This window comes from Astatotilapia calliptera, chromosome 22, assembly GCF_900246225.1.
Source record: "Astatotilapia calliptera chromosome 22, fAstCal1.2, whole genome shotgun sequence".
NCBI lineage: Eukaryota > Metazoa > Chordata > Actinopteri > Cichliformes > Cichlidae > Astatotilapia > Astatotilapia calliptera.
In genome coordinates, this window is record NC_039322.1 from 24,404,925 (window position 1) to 24,430,635 (window position 25,711).

Here is a 25,711-nt window from a genome sequence, read left to right on the forward strand (position 1 = left end):
AAGGAGCAACCAACTGTCTTAAAAGCAGAGGTGCTAAAATTGCTTTTAACTGAGTGGACACAGCTATGCCCAATGTGAGATAAACTAGGACTATTTTGATCTGTGAATAATCAAAAGCTGCTCAAGAGAATATGTCGGTGAAAATGAGGAGAATCAGTCCCTTTCAGCATATGAGATGAGATGAGATGAGATGAGATGAGATGGCCTTTATTTGTCAGTTGCAGGTCTTTTGCCCACAACCGAGACCTTGCCGACCGTACATACAATACACAAACATCACATTGGGGAGACAGGTCAGGCTAGGTAGCGAGGAAAAAAACATCGAAATGTGTAACACAAAAGGATAATACAGGAATGCACAGATATCAACACACCATAACACAATAAACACAGACAAGCAACATGGGAAAGAGTTCCAGTGTGTACATCTGATCTGGGACCGCTGCAATCTTTCGACTGCGCCTCCAACTGACCCGATGTCCATGATTAAGCACTTTCTATGCTTCACTGTACATTTCAAATTTTTAAAAAGTATATATAGTTTCATTTTCTTTTGCGTAAACACCTCGTGACATCATTGTACAGCTGGTTAAGCTTTGATTAAGAATCCATGTAAGTATAAGACTTTAACTGAACAAACACACACATCCACACATGTGCAATAACACTAAGTGCAATAATCTTTTCTGGCATCGTTGTATTTTTACTCAGTTGTATATAGCATTCGTATTCTATTTTTATCTTATTGTATATTTTTATTCTATTTTATTCTACTGTATATAGTATATTATTTTATTCTATTCTGTACAGCTGTGTACTGTATTTATTCCTATTGTATTCTAATTTTTGCGTCATAACTTGCACTGTCCACTTCCTGCTGTGACAAAACAAATTTCCCACGTGTGGGACTAATAAAGGTTATCTTATCTTATCTTATCTTATCTTATCATAAATAACTGCTGGATAACCGTATACAGGATACACATATATGCAGAGAAGTGTTCAAACGTTAACACAGCCTCGGTCCCATGATCACAGGTGCATAAAATCCAACACCTCCAGTCTGCCTTTACAGACATTTGTGAAAGAATAGCTTGTTCCAAAGAGCTAACTGAATTTAAGTGTAGCACTATAACAAGATGCTGCTGTTGCAACAAGTCGGTTCAGTTTCGTCCGTCCTAAATGTTCTGGGAACACCTGTAAGTGCTGTTATTGCAAAGTGGAACCATTTAGGACACCGCAGCTAAGCCATGATGTCTCAGACCACGTAAGTGGGTCACTGCATGCTGAGGCTCAAGTGTGTAAAGTCACAAACATTCCAAATCTCTTTTATTAACAACAGCACAAAAACTTTGCACCCCCGAAGTATATTTTAAACCTATTATTACTGAAGTTATTTCATTGCATTTGGATTATTATAATTCATTTTATGTGGGAGTCAATCCGTCATTACTCTCACATCTGCAACTGATTCAGAATGCTGCTGCACAACTCTTAGAAGGAACTTGCAAAAGAGAGCAGAGGTCAGCTGACCAGCTGCTTCTGGAAGTATTGAGATCCAAGAAGAAGCTCAGAGAGAGCAGGGAGTTCTCTGTTGTTGCTCCTAAATTATGGAATAACTTGCCCTTGTACATTAGAGAAACCCCTTCACTGCCAAATTTTATAACATGTCTTACAACCCACTTTTATTCTTCGGCTTTCTACCCCAGCAAGACTCCGTTTTTCTCTTAGTTATCTTACCTTTTTAACTGGCTATCATTTGTATGTTATGCATTTTTATTATTCAGCTTCAGTGTGCAGTACTGTGTCGCTGTGGCTGTTATAAAGTGCTTTATGAATAAGTGTAGCTGTAAATGGCCCAGTACTTTCGTTCATATGTTATAGGTTCAGGTCCAGGTTTTTAGGTGAGAATAAACTGATCCTTAACAGTTTGTTTCATCCACAATACTCAAATCTGTGCCTGTCATAAACTTAACAGAGGTTCAATGAATACCAGAGGAATCACAAAGGGGAGGGAAACGGGGTTTAATCTGCCAGTTACATTTTGCACTTTGGAAATGCAACAGAACAAATTTCAGAGTTACATTAGACAATGAAAAAAAAATTAAATTTTAAGCCAAACTAAAAGATTAACAAATCAAAAATAACCAATTTACCCATCAACATAAGTAGAGCTACAGTATAATAATCTGTTTGCATTAAATGGCTGTAAATTCTGTTTATTGTAACTATCCTGTAATCCAGAAAAATACACGCTTTTTTCCATAATTCAGAAGAACAATACACAAAAAAGTTTGACAGAAGTTTTGTTTAATTTACAAACAAAACAATCATTTCTTATCAAAAATGACTTAAAGCAACAGAAACACAAATATGAGCTGAAGAACAGTGAGACAAACAGCAGCAGATGAGCGCAGCATCAGGACATCTTCTGGAACACAAACACCAGGTAGATACCTGCAGAGCAAAGACAGATGAGGGTTTTAGTGATCAACAGTTTGTAGATCAATGGGCCCACATATGAATACATATTTTAAAAGTAGATCAAAGACAACAATACTGAAATGTTTTTACAAGCATCAGTTTAAATGTGTCATGTAAACAGCTGATGGAGATGATCAGACTTACTGGTAGCTTCCCACTCAGATCTGCTCAGCGTTCCCTGCACACATGGAAATACAGACAAATGTTGTAAAACTGGGCCGAACACCTGAAACTGTTTTAGGTTTGGTTTTTTTTAAACTGAGCTGTGGGGGTAGACGTGGTCGCTCATCTACTAATGGAGAGGTTGGTTCTTCAATCGCATGCTATATATACACTTGGGCGAGATACTGAAACCGAAGCTGCTCCTGATGCATCCATGTGTTAATGTTAAAAAGTGCTTGAATGCATGTGTGTGAATGTGTGAATGAGACATGTGGCATAAAGCACTTGAGTGCTCAAGTAGAGTAGAGAAAGTAGAGAAAAGCGCTATAAAAACCGGTCCATTTAACATTTACCATCTGAGCACACTTACCAGGGGAGTTCTGACGTCGGCTCGGTCACAGTGCTCTTTAGCATGACAGTATTCCTCTGCACTGTCTGAGGCTTGAAGACCATCCTCACTGGGAAATGGCTGAAAGCAAAACAAACTCTTAAAAAGATAGTAAGTAGTGACAGGTTAAAAGCAAAACCTGGACCTCTGAGCTACAGTGACAGATTCTGCTGGTTCTGATGTGTTTTCTTTATCCTCTGATCAAACACTACTATGAGATGAATTGTTCTATTTATCCACAAGACACAGGACCACACTAATGTTTGTGTGGATTTATTGGAGCAAAATATCGCCACACATCTAGCAAAACAGTAAAGCAGTGAACTTTTTTTTTAACACAGCAAACAAAAAAGAAAAAAAAACAGTTCATCCACTGTGTGCAGAGGAGTGAAGCTATTCTTAAGGCTTGAGATGGTGAGATGCCTCACTGAAAGGATAAGTGGGTCCTTTCCTTTAATTTGTCACCATTTGGATCTGTGTCCAAAAATAACATGCTTAAATGTTGTGTTAAGTCCATATCTAGTTTGTCTTCTGGTCACATCATTATTGTAAAAATAAGAAAAATGAACTGAGAAATCATAGTCAGTATGTCAGTTTTAATTAATATTCTACCTCCAGAGCCATCATCTTCATCATGAGGCTGCGATGATTCTCCTTCTTCACCTTCTCCTCAAAGAAATCCGCAAATCTTTGTTTCAGCACCAGCTGCATATTGTACTGCTTCGCCATGCTGGGACATAAGAAGTGGAAACAGAGTATCATGAAATATTTTTATAGGAAATTCAGAGTACACAAGCAGATGTTACTGTGAGTACTCTTACTGTTCAAAGAGAGGAAAGTAGACGAGGAACTCTGGAACGTTGACGACTTCCTCGAGGTTAAAGTGATACTGACATCCGAACAGAGGGTAGGAACCTTTGGACTGAAAGGTCACTTTGAAAACCTCATTACCAAATGACAGCGAATCAGATGCCTCCAAACGTTTACTGTTGGGGGGGGGGGGGGGGGGGGGGGGCAAGGAAAAGAGTGAAGATGAAGCAGATACTGACTCAGTGATTCAGTCTTTACATCTGAACATTTCAAAATGTCTCTAATAGGGTCGGCTTAGCGCAGCTTGACTCAGTTTTAAGGTTTTTCATTAGGTGGTCGTACCTGGCACCGGGTACTTTTTTAGTACCTATTTGGCTGAGGTTCAGGGCGATCTGAGGCGATCCAGCCTCAGATCCTTGCTGTAATGACCCCACGCACATTACATGGTACTCGTTTATAATGAAAAGTGACAAAGTCCGGTTGAGCCAAGCTACACAGAGACGGTACTAATGGAAAAAGGCTATAAAAACTCCAAGTATTAAGCTTATCTTAATACTTGGAGTTTTCATAGCTCCAACACCAGGTGGACAACCTGCTTCACCTAATAGGATCATGTGGCTTAGGTGAAGAAGGTTGTCCACCTGACATGTGGACAGATGTGACTATAAACAATTTACCATAAAAAAGCGCCTTTCATTACACTTAATTGTTTATCTTACACAAGTTCAAAGGCATCTGGCGTTGTACCGATGAAGTACCCTCCAGGTTTAAGACGCTCACAGGCATTTCTCAGCATCATATTAGCCTTCTGCTCACTCTCAAATGAGTAATGATACACAAACTGACAGCTGCAGATGTCGAACATAAGCTCAGCATCATCCAGTTTCTCTGACAACAACTCCTGTAGGTAGAGATAAAAGGTCAGTAACAAATCAAACAATCCAGACTGAGAAAAACCTCACTTTTATTTTCTTCTTAATTCTGATTTTATATATTCACTTTTATCACAGAATACTCGACTTATTTTTTGTGTGCTGCAGGTCTACCTTTGAACAGTCTGCTGTGATGAATTCAGCAGTGAAGATTTTCTCGTTACGGTGACTCTTTTTTTCATCTCGTCATAACGAATCTGACATTGTTCCACAGAAACCCCTGCAATATCTGAAAATAAACATCTATGTTTAATCATCAAAAATCTCCAGCAACATGCAACAATTAATCTCAATTGTAATGCCTTTTGAGCTGAGGGGCAGTTATAGAGGCAAGAGATGATATGGGCCACCCTCCAGTCGATCCACCGCCCCCAGGAGGTACGGTTGCAGCTGGGTGCAGGGGTGGGTATTTTTGTATCCCCTCAGTTTGTTTCCAGTATGTTTTCGGTGGTGGATGAGAAGGTTCTGACTGTCGTTTGTGCTTATGAACTGAATAACAGTACATAAGCTTAGAGTATACAGCAGGGGTGTCCATCTCCAGGCCTCAGGGGCTGGTGTCCTTCAGGTTTAAGATATCAACCTGGGTCAACACATCTGAATCAAATGATTAGTTCATTATCAGGCCTAGCTGTGTTTATCAAGGACACATCTAAAACCTGGTACACAGCTTTCTTGGAATCATTGAGTGGATTGCTCCATTTCATGTGACATTTCATGTCAATGGCATCTGTAGAAATATATTTACTTAGAAAAAATTCTAAGTAAATATAAAACGCATTTTTTTTAATCCAATGTAAATAACACTGAACTGAATTGACGTGATGACCAGTTATAGAGGACCGAGTGCCAGTTACTTAAGTCAAAAGTGAAGCACAAGTATTAGCTCATACATAGGTGAGATTTTGTGGCAGGTGCTCTCATTTGATCTCTGTGATGTTTGACATAATTCATTTCAATTCAATGCCACCACTTTACTGCTATGGAGAGGTTTGTGTGCCCCAGTAGTCCCAGCAGCTATCCTTTTCTTTGTCCCCTGGTAGGTCTCTCCCAAGGCAAATTGGTCCTGGATGAAAGCAATTCATTGGACCCCCATGAGAAAAAAAAGAGCAAGACACCTGAGTAACCTGTGCAAGATTGGGTTACTCCAGGGTTATTTCTCCTCACCCTGAAGCCAGGCTTGGTAGGGAGCTTGACAAAGAGCAGCTGGTGGCCACGCCTTGGGCCCACTACCTGTAGCAGATACCGTCGGGGTCAGGTATATTGTGTGTCAGGTGGCAGTCAAGGGCGAGGGCCCTGATAGCCCGATACCCAGCTATCAAAGCTGGCTACAGAGATGTGGAACCTGTCCTCTCTGCTTTGGAAGGAGCCTGAGCTAGAGTGTGAGGTTTAGGGACACTGACTAGATATAGTTGGGGTCACGTCATTGCACAGTTTGGGAACTGGAACCAGTGTCCTGGAGAGAATCTGGACTCTGTCCCAGTCAGTGAGGGACGGCACCTGCCTCTTTCTCTTACTGAGAAAGAGGCAGACAGGCGGTGGGTATTTTTGTATGCCCTCAGTTTGCTCCTGTCCCCCGGGGGTTTTTGTGAGCGAGAGTGTTGTTTCCCTACGCCTTCAGATTGGGGAAAGGGTCCTGACTGTCGTCTGTGCTCATGTGAAGAACGACCCAGTCAAACAGAAGAGGGAGGATGGATGGATGGATGGACAGATGGATGGATGGATGGATGGATGGATGGATGGATGGATGGATGGATGGATGGATGGATGGATGGATGGTTGGCAGGCAGGTTTGATTTTACACAAAGTTAACATTGACTGTTTCAGGTTAAACAGCAGGATGAGGTGCGTCTGTAGAGGAAGATTTCACTGCTGGTCCTTTACAGTCCTTAAAGCTGTATAGGCATGAAAAGAGTCTGTAGAAATGTGATGTCAAGTTTCATAAACCATAAAAATCAATGAATCAATACCTGCACAGACCAGGTGATCGATTCCTCCTCTTCTCCACTTCAGTAGGTCTCCTCCTTTTCCACAACCAAGGTCCAACACAGACACCTGCTGAGATCCCGCCCCTCTTACCTGCTCCAAGATCTCACCTGTCAATAGAAAAAGACACTAAACTGTAAGAGGATGTAAATATTTTATTTTTAAAGTTGCTTCCACACAAGGTGCTGCAGAAAGAAAATAGGTAAAATCAGAAAAAAATATAAATAATTATTAAATGGCGAAAGAATAAAAAGTAAAAAGTTTATAAAAATGGTTAAAATACAGTCCAGTAGACTCGGAATAAAAATTATTCTTCCCCCAGTGTTGGACTGTAGCTGGTGATGGTAGTCCTAGTTCAGTTCAAGAGGATCACTCAGAGATCTGGTTCATGAGCAGAACCAGAATGACCAGCTCCAGCACACCATGGAGGAGAGACTCAGAGGAGGTGAAGGTAATAATTATTTATTATCATCACAAAGGATGACTTTTATTATTTACCTTAAAAAAAACAACAACTAGGCTACACCTTTACTGAGAGGGTGGTTTGTGGCTCAGCTGCAATGGAGGGGTGGAGCAGCAGGTTCAAATAGTGTGTGGGGGGGGTGGGGGGTGTCCAAATAGTGCATGCCCTGCTCTGAGTGTCAACCTTTGTATTATTCTGGAGGATTATACAATGCAATTTCCTGACTAACCACCTTGTTCATGACTCACACACTAAAAGAACTGTACTAATTACTGGGTATTAAGTTTTGTTTGGCCAGCATCTATGACCTTCAGACTGACAGGCTGGTGGAACTGCTAAGTAAGACAGAATCCATGATTCGTAAGTTAATTCACGAGGATAAGGAGAAGGTTATCATGAGAATTTGCTCCAGGCACGTCAGCAGTGCCTAAATCTAAGATTTATCACCTCAACCTGCTCAAAGATAGGCTGAAATTGCTTCTCTGGTGAGCCTGGTGAAGGAAAGAGATGAGTTGGGACCAGCGGTATCAAATTCTATCATTTCCACCTCCTTCCGTTGTGATGACCATCTTGCACAGGCCCAGAGAGTGGATGGTGCTGCAGTGCAACATCGTTTTGTCTGGTTGTACCAGTCTCACAGAGCACCGTTTTGTAGCACACTCTAGTGTGATGGTGCATTCACTACCAGATACTTGAACACACAAGACAAATTGCTCAGAAGGAATTGGCTGAAATACTGAAAATGGGAGTAATAGAAGAGTCATACCAAAAGCAAAAAAAGACTACTAAAGATACAACAATCACTCAACTTACAATGCTGTCTGCGTCGGTCCTTTGTGTTACAGGATGGCAAATAGAAAAGCGTCCTTTTATAGTCTTTTTCTACTCGAGCACTCAAAGTGTTTCATATAACATGTCTCATCCATTCACACCAAGCATAGACATAGAAAAAAGTGCTTGTAAGTGCATTTAATCTAACATTCATACACAGCGTCACACTCCCATGAAAGTCATGGTTCAGCATCTTGCCCAAGGACATCTTGGCACACAAACTGGAGCAGCCAGTTTTGGAATCAACAGCCTTATGATTAGTAGATGACCTCCTAAACTACAGTCACCTCTATGTTCATACAAGGCACAGGTGAAACATAAAGGCAAACCTTTTTAAATAAAATAATCAGTCCCTTTCTCTGTTCGATAAAACTGTAGAAAATGGACGAGTTCTCTGGTCCATGTGAAAATAAAAACAATAAACTGGCTTCCTGTAAAAAGTTTACACCAGCCCCTTTGCAAGGTTTAACCATTTATTTTAGTTAAATCTATTAAATCTGTTTTTTAAAAGTTTCTGATCATTTATAAAACACTTTTTTTAAAGGATGAAGGTCATTAATCAGCATGACGACAACAGGCTGCCAAATAAAACATAAAAGACCAATAATCTGTATTAGTGACTGGTATTATACTCGCTGGATAAATATCACTGCATTGTCATTTTGTTCTGATAATCAGCTTTCTAAATGTTGGATCTGATGTTTGGCCCTAGAGACAACTTATAGCAAAAAATAAACAAAAACAAAACTACGCTCTCATGTTATTATGCATGCGATTGCCGGATGGGTGTTAATTGCTTACAGATCACTATGGATATGTTAAAACTGAGGAAGTGTGGTGTGTTGATCAGAAGCCAGTTACCAATTAGAACACTCTTCAGCCAGTTGTTGAAGTTCCTCATGAAGAAGATTCGGCTTCTGCTACGAGCTGCCCGGCCAACTTCCTGCAGCTGGTTGTAGTGACTTGCCACCTTCACACCGTGATCAAGCACCTGAGAGATCAATTACAGGGATCACTAATAAGGAAGACAGCCTCACAGCAGCTTTAATACCTGCTGATAAATATTTAGATTGTTTTTGTCTGCCTGATCTTTCCGAATTAACTTGAATAATAACTTCCTCCAAATCAACAACGTGTCAATCAAACCTCGTTCCTACAAGACTGCTCAAAGAAGTCCAAAAATTATAAATCTTAAATATGATCAACCCATCTCTTCAAGCTGGCAGTAGTTAAACTGTTACTTAAAGCCGCCACTTGACCTTTTATCTCAAACATTCTTGAAAGAGTAGATGTAAAACAGCTAACTGATCATCTGCAGAGGGATGGTTTAACTAAAAGTTTCAGTCAGGTTTCAGAGATCATCACAGTACAGAAACAGCTTTAGTGAAAGTTACAAACTTTGTGTCTTATGGCCTCTGAGGGTGGACTCATTCTGTGCCTTTCCTGCTAGGCCTCAGTCCTTTATTCAATATTGTCAGTGTTGGGAAGGTTACTTTTAAAATGTATTCCGTTACAGAATACAGAATACATGCCCCAAAATGTATTCTGTAACGTATTCCGTTACGTTACTCAATGACAGTAACGTATTCTGAATACTTTGGATTACTTAATATATTATCGTGCTTTTTACAACAACGTGAATGTACTATTGCTGTGTGATTTATTACTAATACTGAAGGTCCGCGATTCCGAACTGTAGCAAAGGGACCTCTGACTAATACGGCGGGGTCCCTGTCGGCTCGTAGCCGAAAACTAGCTTTACTTTGTTGTCTGGGTCAACTTTTCTTGCGAGAGACAGAGAGAGGCGTTGAAAGACTGCTCCAACGGAACTTATTGTTTTCGGAGGAAAACACGAACACGGTGTACAGTCGAGTCTTAATAGCTTACTTACAACTGGGCTCGTCAGGCTCTCTTCTTGGCTGAAGTGGTTATTATTATATTTACATGCTTCCAGCTCCCGTTTTTCCTCGATGACAACTCGTACCTTTCCACTCCCCCTTTTTCTCTCTCCCTCCTCGCGCTCACAGACCCATAATGTGTATGGCAGTCCATTCTCTCTGCAACACGGACTACACTGCCCATGATGCTACATTCTTTAGAGCTATGCTTGTAGCATTCTGCCTGTTAGCTTAGCACAACAACGAAAAGGCGCTCTCTCACCCAGGAAACACACAGTCGCAGAGAGAGAGAGAGCGTCGCCCTGTAACCATGGCAACCGTAACGCTGCCGCCTGGAACAACAGAACGTAGCTGTCAAACAAAACCCAAACAGTCCTGACCCGCGACAAAATGAAACAGGAAAGTACCGCAGTGTAATCCATTTATTTCAACAAAGTAACTGTATTCTGAATACCACCTTTTTAAACGGTAACTGTAACGGAATACAGTTACTCATATTTTGTATTTTAAATACGTAACGGCGGTACATGTATTCCGTTACTCCCCAACACTGAATATTGTTAACAATAATATTTTATTACAGCGATTAGAGCATGCTGTAGGTGTTAAAGGTACTGCGCTGTAGTGGTTTGAATCAATTCAATCTAACAGAGTCCTCTTCACACACTAAGGTTAACTGATACTCTTAACATTATGCATGTTTTCCCTCAGGCAGTCTCACAGAATAGCATAGCAAGTTCAGTCCAATTTTATTTTCATGCGCCAAATCAGAGCAAAAGTTGCTTCAAGGTGCTTTATATTGTAAAGTACAGACCGTAAAACACTGAAGACATTTGAGTTTTTAAATATGTTAGGTTGTTCGCTGAGTTTACAAATGTTTTCCAAATTATCCTAAACTTCTAAACTATATATATTTTTAGCAAATAGTTTTAAAAGTGCTGTCTGATCCTCTCACATCAAACCGAGACTTCATCTCACAACATGAAGAGCCTTCAGACAACTGCTTTAAAGAAATATAAAAAAAAATGAACTTGACAACCTGCTTCTTGCTAGGTGACATCTTCTCTTCTTCATCTTCAACATGCTTCCTCTTCATCCCCGAGTTCTCTTCTTGCTGAGCTCCTCTGGTCTGTGTTGCCTCCTCCATCGTTTCTGTCTGACGAGACTGAAGCTCCATCTAAGAAAAAAAAGAGGAGGAAGAGGAGGAGAGAGAAAAACAATATCAGTTTGAGCTGATGAAGCTTTATGTTGAGTTTATTGAGAATTAGTGATGTCAGCTTGACTGAACAATGCCGAACGTGATCCATTTACCTTTTTTAATAACCCGTTATATCCGAAAGGGAGAGTAATACATTATGATGTCAAAAACTACAATGTATTAATCACTGCTTATGCGCTACAGTCTGATGGTCCTGAGTGGTATCGGAGTTTTCTATAATGAAATTTCTCATAAATAACTACACATAATAAATATTAGAGATATGTTAAAGAAAGTTTTAAGTTTTGTTAAAAAAAAAAACATCAATTGACTAAAATATTGCATTTTCAGATCACCAAATAGAGGTATCTGTCTTAACAATCTGATATCATTTGGAACTTGATTTAACCTTTTTAATGATAAAACTGCTCAGTGACCTTTCAGAAGTTGGAAATTTAAAGCCTACATGTTGGGTCAATCAAACTAATTAAAAACAAAAATTTCAAAGGTGGCACGGTGGTTAGCACTGTTGCCGCACAGCAAGAAGGTCCTGAGTTCAATTCCAACACCAGGCCGGGGTCTTTCTGTGTGGAGTTTGCATGTTCTCCCCGTGTTTGCGTGGGTTCCCTCCGGGTACTCCGGCTTCCTCCCACCGTCCAAAGACATGCAGCTTGTGGGGATAGGTTAATTGGAAAATCCAAATTGTCACTAGGTGTGAATGTGCGAATGAATGTGAGTGCGAATGGTTGTCTGTCCCTGTGTGTTGGCCCTGCGACAGACTGGCGACCTGTCCAGGGTGTACCCCGCCTCTCGCCCTATGACAGCTGGGATAGGCTCCAGCGCCCCCCGCGACCCTGAAAAGGGGAAGCGAATGGATGGATGGATGGAATTTCAAAGGTTACATAGAACTGTAAGTGCAGGTTAAACTGGGTTGTCACCATGTTGTAATGCAGTTTACAGTGATGGATGCAGGACTGTTTCAGGGCAGACTGTTGTATGGCCACTGGGTCACATATTGATGCTACCCTGGGCCTGACCTAAGTTAAATTGATGGGTGATGTTCTTTGGTGGTGTGTGCTTACTTCCACCTTTGTACTAATTTGGTTTGGAAAACTGTAGGATGCAGTAAGCCTGCCGCCTTCTTGTTTTCGCTGCTCCCCAGGGGACTCTACAGCGGCTCATCTGCCTTAATCTCCCTCTGCATGTCCTCCTTCACTACATCTATGAACCTCCTTTGCGGTTTTCCTTCCTTCCACCCCCCGGCCTCTGTGCAAAAAAAGACGAGTATTTGTGCAGTGTGCCGTCACAGGATTTAATATTGCAGAGTCACAAACAGGACTCGAGTGTTTACTGAAGCAATGAGACTAAAGGGGTCGAGGATGCGTTTCCTTCTGAAACTTTAAGGCGCTATTTGACTCTTTTTACTCCGTGGATAAAACGGGTTAAATCTGGATGTGACCAGGTTAAAATCGGATACGACCCAAAGCTGCTCACTCTCACCTTCCATTAGTGACCAGAAGCTGCTACTGACTGTAAACTGACCGTTAGCCGCGGCTGCTAAGAGCTAACAGATGTCGGTGTGTGTTCAGAGATGAACCGGAAACAGCTAGCACAGTGGCTGAATGTGATATTCCAGTCGATACTAATCTAATGGATAACACCGAGACTAACTTGAATTAACGACCAAAGTTTTAGAGAAAAATAACTCACTGTGCTCCGCGAGAAAGACGCGTGCGCTTTCAGCCGCTTCCGGGTTTGTGCACGTCATATTTGCGTCACACCAGAGAGTCGGTGGGTTTTGTTTTTTGTTTTGTTTTTTTCAATTGAAAGTGTTTGTTAAACATTACATGAATGCATATACCTGATGTGTGAATGAGTATTTGGGTCACATTAAGACAAAAATATTATTGATCATTTTGAGAATAAAGTCGAAATTTCGAGATTAAACTCAAAGCGTGGAGATCGCTGTTGTTGTTTCAGGACAAACTGTCACAGCTTCTCCTATGACCTCTACAAAATGTATGGAGTTATAGTTATGCCTTAATAAATGCGCAAAAATTTTTTATCCGAAAATAATTTCATTTCGCGGTGCGATTAATTTCCTCGCACTTAAATCCAACGAGCGCACAAAGAAACCATCGCGCATGGAAAGTGTCTGCTTTGCATGTGCTGGTACAACACTCTTGTAAATTGCAATTTTTGGTAATACTCAAGAATGTTGCAATCTGCTTAGTAAAAACAAGTCAAACAAAAATGAATAAAATTTGTAACTTCTTAAAATCTATGCAAAGAGCAGTTTAAAGGGCTGGATTGTTTAAGCGCCACACACACTACACTTATGTATATAGAACTTAGCCATAATAATAATCAGGTCAATTATATAGGCCTTATCAGGCTACTTTTGTAGATCTGTACAGTTTTCTGTAAAGCCAAACAGAAAGTTTTTTTCAAAATCAAAGAAAATGTTCAGCAATTTGCCGCCCGGTGGCGTCAGTGTCCGGCAGCCTCGCCTCTGTCAGTACGCTCCAGGGTGGCTGTGGCTACAATGTAGCTTGCCATCACCTGTGTGTGAATGGATGGATGACTGGATGTGTAAAGCACTTTGGGGTCCTTAAGGACTAGTAAAGCGCTATACAAATACAGGCCATTGCCATTTCCTTTTTTCATCTCCCTAATGATGCCACTTTTTTCCTTTGAATAGTTCCCTGTACTTCCTTATTCCTCCACCAGTTCTCCTTGCCCTCTTTCTTCTGTCCAAAGGATACTACAAACACCTTCATAGCAGTTTCCCCCAGCACTTTATCTGTACTTACCCAGTCATCTGTTAAGCCACCATCATTTGGACACGGAAGTCTCTGACTGTAGTTAAGCTCCGTTAAATTAATAAGAAAAAAATGTATATAGTTTGTGACACGCTTTACTCTTTAAGCTGCAGCCCTGATATCTCCAAAAGTTGATTCTGTTCATCTGGACGTAGCGGTTTGTGGGAGAAACGTTTCGTCACTCATCCAAGTGACTTCTTCAGTCTCAGCTGACTGCAGGTTTCCCCAATCTTATAAACAGTACATTTGCATAATGACTGAAACCAGCCCACTGAAGGAACAATGGGCTGGGAGGTCACCTTCATCATAATTATGCAAATTATCATGACCATTGATCAACAACCACTGATCAAAGACGACTGATCAATGGCCATGAGTACCATTCACAGAGAGTTGGGGAATGGCTGCAATCACAGCATTGTAAGATGGCGAAAGATGTACCCTTAGACCCCCTCCTCAATTCAGAGATGGTCTTTCCCTTTTCACGTAAATGGCCTCCTTGACTCCGCGCTCAAACCAGCGTTCCTCCCTGTCCAGGATGTGTACATCCTCATCCTTGAAAGAGTGTCCACTGGCCTGTAGGTGTAAATAGACTGCAGAGTCCTGGCCTGACGAGGTAGCTCTTCTGTGTTGTGCCATCCGCTTTGCCAGAGGTTGTTTGGTTTCCCCGATGTATAAATCCTGGCACTTATGTTTATAGGATTGGGGAAACCTGCAGTCAGCTGAGGCTGAAGAAGTCACTTGGATGATTGACGAAACGTTTCTCCCACAAAACGCTACGTCCAGATGAACTGAATCAATTTGAGAGATTTACTTACCTGGATGATTGAGTATGCATCAAGATGATGCAGCCCTGATAGTGTTCAAATCACTGCTCCTAAAAACGACATCCATTCCAGGAAGATCCAGGCTATTTGTGAGCTGTAGGAAAGTCTGAAATTTTTCCAAACCATCTGAAGTCTTTGTGTTGATTTGACGACACTTAGACACAGCTCTGTGTTTCTTTGCACTGTAAACCATTTTTATTGTTCCATAAGCATTATTTGACCATTTGTTCTACACTGGATGGCATTAAATTGGCCTCCAGTAACACTGTGAGGAATTTTGGAGTTGTTTTTGACCAGGCTATGTCCTTCAGTGTGCACATTAAATAAAAAATATTTGCACTGAGAAAGAGAGCCATATGTCTCCCATACCAGCTTCTCTTCGTTGGCTCCATGTTAAATCCAGAATCAAATTTAAAATTGTTCCTTACATACAAAGGTCTAAAATAATCAGGCTCCACCTTATCATAATGGTTAATGTACAGGTTCTTATATGGGACTTGTCTACTGTACCTGAGCACACCAAGTGCTTTACCCAACTTGCCTCATTCACCCAAGCACTTTTTAATGCTGTTTTTAAGTGCTTTCAAATGTTCACTCATTCATCCTCAGATGGATGCTTCAGGGAGCAACAAGATCCTCTCATCAAGATCTCCCATCCCAACAATGGACTCTTCTCACTGTTGAGGTCTGGGAAGCACTTCCGCTCCTTTAAGGCCAAAACAGAGAGAATGAGGAGGAGCTTCTTCCCCCAGGCTATTCGATTCGGGCCCTGAACCAGGTGTAGGACTGGACTCTCCCCACACACATTACATCACTATAAGACTGGACTCTCACACACATCACCACACGCACTCTGGTTTTTCTTCATGCACACTTCCTATAATTTATAATCTCTTTCTGCTATTTGCACATTTTTTTACTGTAAATTTCTAAGTTAAATCTGTAAATTTTGTATAACCTGTGTATTGTAAATACTGTAAAACCACTGTCATTTAATGGTCGGGCATTGCATTGCACAGCTACAAGCATTTCACCTCATGTCTTACTGTGTATGGTTGTGTGTGTGTGACAAATAAAATTTGAATTTGAAGATATTTGGCATGCAGATTGTAACCAAACCACCAACCTTCCACCACCTGAGCTACAGCCACCGCAAATGGACATTTAAAAAGTAGAATGGGAAACAAAGCTTTGAATGAATGAATGAATGAATGAAAGCTTTATTTGTCACAAGCAGGTTGCCCTGCAGTGAAATGGGAACCCCCCCCCCCCTCCTCTGCACAAAAAAGCACATGAATGTCCACAGCACAACATTGTGGAAGACATGACAAGCCACAGGGATGGGTAGGGGATGAGGAGTAACCCCAGGCAACACAGCAGCCATCCTGCAACGGCGCCGTTTCCAGCGCGGGCCCAGACCCGCCTCGTGTTCCCCGGGGGCAACAAGCATCGAAGGCGTTGGAAAGGGAGGGGGGATGAGTGAGTGCTTATCAGTGTAAGTGTATGTGTGTGCGTGTCCATAGTTCAGCTTCTTCTGTGGAAGAATCCAGCAGATGGCCGCTCCTCCCTGAGCCGGTTTCTGCTGAAAATTTCTTCCTGTTAAAAGAGTTTTTCCTTTCCACCGCCACACCAAGTGCTTGCTCAAGGATCATCTGATTGTTTAGGTTTTCTCTATTTTATCAAAGGGTCTTTACCTTACAATATGAAGCACCTTGAGGGGACTGTTGTAATTATGTTTCTGAGTAAAATCAGCTGCTCTGTTCTCAGCACACCTGTGCATGTCTCTACAACGTGCTGCCAACACCAGCCCATTCATATGAATGTGCTGTAGCCAGACTAATAAATCCTGGGTTGATTTATTAAGCTGATAACCAATTTCATGTGACCTCCTGTCCTGACTGATGATGTTAGATTAGAGAAACCATCTGAAAAAAAACTTACTTCTTATTACAACTAGGTGTCAAACAAATCCAGGTGAGACATCCTGTAATATGAAAGTTTTTTTTTTTAAATTATTAAAAAACACCAGTGACATGTCAGCTGACATCTGATGAAGAAAGAAACTGAATCAGGCAATTCTGATATATTTTATTAACAATCAACTTAACTTTGCTTCTTAGTTTCAAAGTAAAAATTTTAATCGTACATCTTTTAATCTGAAAGTCAAAGACTGGCCCCAAGGTGGCAGACTCTTCATCTGTGAGCAGCTGCTTTAAATGAACCCTTTAGAGTAAGAATATGACATCATCAGAAAGGGACACGAACCTGTCAGGGTTCAGTAACAATGACTGAGGGTTCAGAAAAAGGATATATTTTATTTATAAACATTGTATTTTATATGACCTACTGAAAAAGTAAAAGAAAGCTTCAGAATAACCATGAGCATAAGAGCCCACAGGTTTTTCAAGATGGCTGCCAAGTGGTGAGCCTGGAGGTTTGATTCAGGAAGAAATCGATGAGGACAGAGTAAGATCTTATCCAATCACCAATCAAACACATTGACTGTCTTTAAAAACACAAATAGGTACACGGATTCTGCTGTGTGCTGACTGGCTGGAATGTCACTGTGACGTCATCTGTTTCTAAAACATTAAAACGGTCTCTGGCAACGCAGTGAAATGATTAGTTGATTGGCTCGTAGGAGGCTGAGGATGCTCCCTTGCTTTTACGGATGCAGAGCCAGATTCCACCAACCAGCAGGATGATCATGGGAATTCCCAGACCAACTGCCATGATGGCAACAACCAGAGGAGAGAAGGAGTCAACAGGCGGTGACCCAACACCCACCAGCAGTGTCCTGGAGGAGTAAGGAGGAGATGAGAGCTGATCGGCTGAGAGTAAGAGATAAAACAACAAAGAAATAACAACAAGCCTACCAGCTGAGGAAGCGTGTGACGTTGTAGAATGGTTCCCCCGCCAGGCCAAAGCTCACATTCAGTGCCATGCTCTTTGGATCTGAGAAGAAGCCTCGGATCAGACCGGACGAAGCCGTCACCATCGACCCACTCTGAGCCCGCGGCACCGAGTGACGGCATGGCGTGGCATCTTCCAGAGCCGGCCGTGCCTGACGGTACGCCACTGGCTTCCACAGTGCATAACCCAGAACATCAGGACTGCCATTCACTGATGACACCCATTGAGAAACCTGAGGGGTCAGAGGTCAATACAGGACATTCAGTCAAACTTTACTCAAACTACATTGTAGACAGAATGAGCAGGACCAGAAACATATGGAAGAAAAATCAAAGTCATACTCCCGCCCACACCAACAGGGCCACTGTCTACAGTAAAAAAAATCTATCGAAATATATTTCTGTGACTCAACATCAAAACCTCATTTGATGTGAGAAAATATTCAAAGATCCAATCTGTGTTTGGCCAACAAGAGAAAACCCATTTTCAGCAGCATTTCAGCAGGATAGAGCACTCTTTTCTTCTGCAGGGAAGCTTAAAACAAGGTGGAGCAAACCTCCAAACCAGCCCCCGAGACTAAAGGAGTCCATCTGCGCACACAACCCTGGATGTGTGCGCAGGGTTGTGTGCACACATCCAGGGTTGTGGCAGGTTATTGGTCGAGTAGGTCGTCACACTGGATGTCCCGCTGAGTTTATGTCTAATCACTGACTGGGTCTGTCGTCAAACAGCACACCATACTCAATTCAGACCACATTAATTCATAATAAAAAATAAATGTAGTTAATGATGGGCCAGATTTCTCATTTTGGGTGGTACATTTATTGAATTTAACATGATATTTAAAGGGTCCTTATCATTCATTGGTTTAGGGATAAGTCTTTTGATGAGGATGATTTCCTCCAAGAAGAAAATAAAATTATGTCAGAACAAGAAGAAGAACATAACGCACAGCACAAAGCTACCTTGAATATCGATGGCGTATACTCATCGTCGATTGATTGGTAAACGTCGACTGTGCTTAAAGGATAAGCTTCCCCTACTGCATGCATCTCCAACAGGAACCTGGACTGAGTGGCTCGGGCCGGTATGCCATCCAACCACACCTCCAACTGGGAAGAGTTAACAGAGTGCAGGAGGTGCGGCCATGCCTCTCCCCGCCCCTCAGAGTCAAAAACCGACAGCTGAAATAAAAATAATGACTGTCAGCGTATCGATCATTTTTGAATACTGATTTCACTGTGCTCGGCAACAGACCTGAAGGCAGAGCGAGCCATTGGTGAAGGAGGCATCGGTGCCACAGAGAAGCGCCATGGGTTCGGACAGGTTGATGGGGTTCCAGGTGAAGTTCTGCAGGTCGTATGGAGGGAAGAGGTCAGAGGTCGGCTCAGCCGTGTCGTTCACATCGTCATACTCCAACAGCTGAGAGAAAAAAAAAGTTTAAGGTTAGATGTATCCAGACATACCCTAAAGATTTAAGGTGGACTGAGCTTGTTCTGACCCGGCTGAAGACGACAGCACTGCTGTACATCAAGCTGCTCTCTGGCTCCACTTTCAGGCTGCCGCTGGTGTTGCGAGCCACAAACTCAGGCCAGTTCACCTGGGACACAAAGCACACCCAAGGTCAGAATATTATGAACAGTCATGTGACTGTCACACATATATCAACATTAGGGTGTCAAGAATGTTACAAACAACAGAAATTACTTAAACTATTTATTTATTTTAATTTTTAATTTAATTACTTTTATTTTATTTTAAAAGGTTGGGCTCAAGTGTTTAGCCCCTTCTTTCGGCAACATTTATCCTCCAGCTGTGAGCCCATAGCCCCACAGCCCCGCCAATGACAGGCTTATGGACAGACCCTGGGGTTCCCAAGAAGTCTCTGTGCCCTCTCAGCTGAGTTCTCCTGATATACTTTCACATTAAAAAGTAAAAAGTCTCAGTAAAAAGGAAATCCTAGGGTCTGCTAATGAAACGTACAAATGCCTGATAAGTGAGAGGAATAAAAGGCACACTGATGTTATCGGCTTGTTAACTGTGGCTCAGTGTGTGGGCAGCAGGACCAAAAAGGACACTGAGTCTGAAGCACACTGGATAATGCAGGACAGGCTCATGTTCCCAGGTTCAGAACTGATTACCTGTACAGTTTGTATGCTCTGACTATGAGCCCCACCCACGATGTGGATCTCAGTTCGTCTATAATTTGGAATTTGGGCCTAATTATTATTTGGTAAATACCTATTCATACATGCGTAAGTGCTTTCTATCTATTATTCACACTCCAATAAACACATCAGAACCAACTTGGGGTCTTTCCCAAGGATATTTAGCAATTAGACTGGAGCAGCCAGGGATCGAACAACCAACCTTCCAATCAGTAGATCCTCTAGCTCAGGAGGTAGAGCAGATCTTCCATCATCTTTTAATCATTATTATTAAGTGAACAGTGTTTGTCAGGGACAGATTTATTAAAATCAATGCAGCTCTTAAGATTAAAATAAATAAATAAAATAAATAAATAAAAATCACCCTCTCAGTAGGCTGAGGCTTTTCATCCATTTTTTCATTTTATCAGAAGTATATTTTTTATTCTCACAAAGCTGGCCGTTCGCACTCGGTTTCACTTGATTGTTTACGCCCTTTCTGAAACATGACATCACACTGAGTTTACCGACTTCCTGTCCATACCTGCACTTCAGAAGAAGTTGAGCTGGTGTGGATGAGCAGCAGCGTTGGCGCCCCCTGGCTACAGAACAGGAAATGCAGCGTGTCATTGTCTCCCACGGCTCTCACATGCAGCAGGTCACCAGCTTGAGGGGTTGAATGTGAGCTGGGGTATAACTGCATTGAAATCTGCAAGACAGAAGAAGCAAACCTACTCAGAGCATTTCATCTTTTCTACAGCCATTGGTCTCATCTTGCTGAATATTTTTTTCCCTTTATTGAATAGTACTGAGTACAAAAAAGGGCATTTTTTTTTTTAGCAAAAATGTTCATTAAATTATGCAAACAGCAAAAGATATAAAAAAAAAATCACTATGGGATAAAACTATGGAAGGCCCAATTTATTTTGTTTTTGATTATTTCATTTAAGTGTAAAAAAGAAATTGTAATTTTGATGAGATAAACATCTGTGCCGATTATGGCCTGGAAGTTCCGAGCTCAAAATGGGAGACACCCCCTGGGGTGCTGGAGAAAGGCCGAGGTAAGATCCTGTGGCACTTCCAGATACAGACAAAATGGTGGTGGCTCCCCAACCAGACAGTGGTGGTAGACAAACTGAAGAAAACGGCCATAGTGATAGATGTAGCGATACCGAATGAAAGCAACATAAGGGAGAAGGAACATGAGAAGCTGCAGGAGTACCAAGGGCTCAGAGAAGAGCTCGAGAAGATGTGGACGGTGAAGTTAACAGTCATCCCGGTGGTAATCGGAGAACTAGGTGCATTGACTCCCAAGCTAGACTAGGGGATCCAGCAGATCCCAGGAACGACATCCGAGATATCTGTCCAGAAGAGCGCAGTCCTAGGAACAGCTAAGATACTGTGCAGGATCCTCAGCGTCCGCATCACTGTTTTATTTGTGCCGCTCCAAAAACTTGTTTGTTAGTGCCTTCATTGTTTTAACACACAAAACAAAACAACCAACTACACTAGTCAACACAACACATTAACTACACACTCCAAATATGCCACATCTTAGAAATCTCTCACATCTCAAATTCAGTATCCGATGGCGCGATATGGCAGCCTGGCTTCTGTCAGTCCGCCCCAGGGCAGCTGTGGCTACAACGGTAGCTGCCTCCACCAGTGTGTGAATGTGAGAGTGACTGAATAGTGGAATTGTAACGCGCTTTGGGTGCCTTGAAAAGCGCTATATCAATCCAATCCATTATTATTATTATTATTATTATTATTATTATTTCTCTTTCGCTCGCTCTCTCACCTCCGTCACTCCCCTCTTCCTAAACAACTAAACCCCACGTGGTGCCATATAATTTTTTTTATGGTCGACGTGGTACATTTTTTGACCAATAGGAAAGGGTTTTCTTTTTTGCACTGTGCTTAGACATTTTTTACCGTTTTATTCGCACACTGAACATGATGATAGTATTCAGTAAAGAGCATTGTGTATATATACACAGAATATATTCTTTTATCATAACTCTGGTTTATTACTGCTATATAGTTTGAAGTCCGAAGTTTCAACACAAGTTGAAATGGATACTCATCATTCTTTGCTGCCATGTCATCTGAAATCGGTCATGTGATTTGGATTTGCATGTCCGTTGACCCCAGAGGGTTAATACCACTCACCTTTGTTCCATTTCCAGAGTGTAACAGTCAAACCACCTTTGTTAAAATCTAAAAATGCCCATGGTGTTGATTCAAAATGTGATCTAGCACAATTATGGCCATCGGTTGCTACTGAAAACAAGAAATAAAGCCAGTCAGCGCTATGGACTGAACCATTTTTTAATGGTGGAGGGGGGTTACACTATGCAATATATTCAGTTTTAGAATTTATATTCAATGTTAATAGTAGGTAGATCCACGCATTAATGGCTGAAAGCTCCGCCTCCCATTCTACTTGTAAATAATCTAGGAAGCACAAGTAAGCCACAGTCTGTAGGATGACATGGTACTATAAGGTCATTAAGAAGAGTCCTTATTATTCAAGACCGTGTAGCATGTGAGGAGCAGGATTTTCAATTCAATTCTGGATTTAACAGGGAGCCAGTGAAGGGAAGCCAATATAGAAGAAATATGCTCTCTTTCTAGTCTCGGTCAGTACTCTTACTGCAGCATTTTGGATCAACTGAAGGTTTTTCTGGGAGTTTTTAGGACATCTTGAGAATAACGAATTACAGTAGTCTAGCCCAGAAGTAATAAATGCATGAACAAGTTTTTCAGCATCTCTGAGACATGGTATTTCTGATTTTAGAGATATTGCACAAATCAGAAAGTATTTATACATATTTGTTTAATATGTGCATTAAAGAACATGTCCTGGCCAAAAATGACTCCAAGGTTCCTCACAGCGTTACTGGAGGCCAAGGTAATGGCATCCAGAGTAGTCATCTGGTTAGATACCATGTTTTCAGATTTTCAGGGCCAAGTGCAATAACCTCAGTTTTATCTGAATTTACAAGCAGAAAATCAAATCAAATCAAATCACTTTTATTGTCACATCACATGTGCAGGTACATTGGTACAGCACATGTGAGTGAAATTCTTGTGTGCGAGCTTCACAAGCAACAGAGTTGTGCAAAATACAATAATGTAAACAAGCAAAATACAAGAATGGCTACATCTGAAACTAATAAATATATGTACAATATATAATAGTATATGCATTTCTGGATGTGTATACTAAATATTTTTCTACGTGTGTGTGTGTGTGTGTGTGTGTGTGTGTGTGTGTGTGTACATATTTTACAAATTAAATAGAGTAAACAATAAATAAAATATATAAAATAAAATATACAGAGTGAGACATGTGCAAAACAGTGGCGTTACTGTACAGTAACGTAAATTAGAGATCATCCAGGTCTCTATGTCTTTTAGATATTCCTGCAGTATAATTAATTGGTTATCTGCCTTCATGGATAGATAAAGTTGGGTGTCATCTGCATAATGTTAAAAATGTATATTAACACCTACAGCATGCGCTAATCACTGTAATAAAATATTATTGTCAACAATATTGAATAAAGGACTGAGGCCTAGCAGGAAAGGCACAGAATGAGTCCACTGTCAGAGGCAATAAGACACAAAGATTGTAACCTTTGCCACTTCTTTACTGTGATAAGCCCTGAAATCTGACTGAAACTACAACTACTGTTTAAAACATTTTGGAGATAAAAGGAAGGTTGGAAAATGGCCTGTAATTAGCTAACACAGCGGGTCGAAAGATGGCTTTTTAAGTAATGGTGTACCTACTGCCAGCTTGAAGGCCTGTGGTTTGCTGATTATATTTAAAATTGAAACATTAATTAATGATAGAAGCAATCATGTAGGAATGGGGTCTAAAAGACATGTTGGTGGTTTGGAAAAAGTAATTACTGAAGTTAACTCAGAAAAAGGAAAAAAAGAATAAATATCAGTGGCAGTGAAAGTAGCTGTACGTGTTACGTCCGTGAGATGATTATGAGTACATTTAAAATTATTTTAACTGTAGGACAAGCAGTTAAGGAAGTTTCATTAAGAAAAGAAAAACCTGATAGGTGTCTCCCCAAAAGTTGATTCTGTTTATCTGGACGTGGCATTTCAGTGGGAGAAACGTTTCGTCACTCATCCAAGTGACTTCTTCAGTCTCAGCTGTCTGCAGGTTTCTCCAATCTTACAAACAGTACATTTGCATAATGACTGAAACTAGCCCACTGAAAGAACAATGGGCTGGGAGGTCAGTTCCCTGATCATTAATATGTAAATTCTCATGACCATTAATCAGCAACCACTGATCAGTGGACACTTATCAAAGGGACCATGAGTACCACTCACAAAGAGTTGGGGAATGGCTGCAATCACTGCATTGTAAAATGGCAAAAGATGTACCCTTAGCCCCCCTCTTGGATTCAGAGATGGCCTTTCCCTTTTCACATAAACTACACAAAGACACAGCCTTAAGAAACAAGTGCGCCTCAACTGTTTAATACTCCTGACACATACAGGATCACTATGGGATTTCACTTAGGCAATGGTTGTCCTTCTCTACTGGATCCGCTGGAGCTTTCTTTAGGTGCCTTCCTAGCTTGATCCCATTTATCAATGGCTTTTGATCAGTGGGCTTTGAGCAGTTGTTGTTGATCAATGGTCATGAGATTAAAAACCAAGGAACTGACCTCACAGCCCATGACTTGCCACTGGTGCTAGTTTCAGTCATTATGCAAATGTACTGTTTAAGGTTGGGGAAACCTGCAGACAGCTGAGACTGAAGAAGTCACTTGGATGAGTGACGAAACGTTTCTCCCACTGAAAACGTCCAGATGAACAAAATCAAACTTTCTGAGATTTATTTACCTTGATGATTGAGCATGCATCAAGACTGATAGATGTCTCAGTTACTGAAAGGATTCCAACTGCTCTCTGATTGGAGGACCACATGCGGTTCTACCCGCTGCGCCTCTTTACGACTCTATTCAAAACAATCGGGAAACAGCTAATCGATCACACGATACAACCTTAACCCCGGGTCTATAGCCCTCAGCTGAGCTGAGCAGCTACCAAACAAGCCTCCGTCACTTCCGGCTTCCCCTTCTGGCCCTCACGCTCTCAGCCGGTTCGGAGCCGGTTCCGGCTTCACCTGTGAACTCACCTGTCTGCGTCCGGGCTCCGCGGAGCACGTTACAGTGACGATCCACAGCACGAGAACCACGTACAGTCCGCCACTCCACGCGCTCCCCGCTGCCATCGTCTCTGCTCTGTCTTTGATCACATGATCCGCTGGTTCCCTGAAGTCAGCTGACCTGGCTGCTCGTAGTGTCAGAAAGAGATCAGCCAACCAGAGCTGAGCTCAGACTAACCCAGTCATGGGCTGAACTGCGCAGGCAGCAGGTTTATCTCACAGCTTTAAGTTTGTCGATCCTGAGTCGAAACTCCGGCTTTTTTGTTTCAGTCAGAGTTTCAGCTCTGTGAAACTGACCAAAGGCTTATACTGCAGAGTTAACCCCGGGTTTTCTGCACTACGACCGTGGTTCACTTTTTATATATGAATTATACTTCTGCATCAGATCATTGTAACTTACGCCATTTTGCTGTTTCATAATTTAATGAACATGTTTGCTAACCCCCCCTCTTTTCAAACTTTCTTTATTTGAACATAGAGCACAATCATACATAAGAAAGTCCAATCTGGGTGCAGAGTGCTTTCTTTATTCTTTATTTTGTTTAAGAATCAAACTGTGTACAGACAATGGAAACATTAAAGGGAAGAGGCAGAATTTTGCAACACAAAGCCAGAATCTCAAAGCAACTGAGACTAGACCAGCAGCTGCA

General features: G+C 41.5%; 2 protein-coding genes across 3 annotated transcripts; both read right to left on the reverse strand.

Moving 5' to 3' along the window:
* Positions 1 to 2,008: 2,008 nt before the first annotated feature.
* Positions 2,009 to 12,920, reverse strand: LOC113015026 (mRNA cap guanine-N7 methyltransferase-like). Its single transcript, XM_026156923.1, is given in 12 exon segments — positions 2,009 to 2,457; positions 2,629 to 2,662; positions 3,017 to 3,115; positions 3,647 to 3,764; positions 3,856 to 4,020; positions 4,564 to 4,745; positions 4,891 to 4,952; positions 4,955 to 5,005; positions 6,744 to 6,869; positions 8,915 to 9,044; positions 10,991 to 11,128; positions 12,860 to 12,920. Coding segments are annotated over 11 exon segments (1,143 nt in total). The 5' UTR covers positions 12,860 to 12,920; the 3' UTR covers positions 2,009 to 2,419.
* A 3,946-nt stretch (positions 12,921 to 16,866) lies between these two features.
* Positions 16,867 to 25,263, reverse strand: glmp (glycosylated lysosomal membrane protein). 2 transcript variants are annotated; one of them, XM_026155716.1, is made up of 7 exons: positions 25,032 to 25,263; positions 20,403 to 20,567; positions 19,213 to 19,311; positions 18,969 to 19,133; positions 18,677 to 18,895; positions 17,675 to 17,943; positions 16,867 to 17,595 (listed from the first exon to the last, which is right to left on the reverse strand). In XM_026155716.1, exons 1-7 carry the CDS (start codon positions 25,125 to 25,127, stop codon positions 17,421 to 17,423), a joined length of 1,188 nt encoding a protein of 395 aa, XP_026011501.1. In that variant the 5' UTR covers positions 25,128 to 25,263; the 3' UTR covers positions 16,867 to 17,420. The 2 variants fall into 2 exon arrangements, with proteins under 2 accessions (XP_026011501.1, XP_026011502.1); XM_026155717.1 differs by lacking the exon at positions 25,032 to 25,263 and adding an exon at positions 24,737 to 24,894.
* Between the last annotated feature and the right edge of the window lie 448 nt (positions 25,264 to 25,711).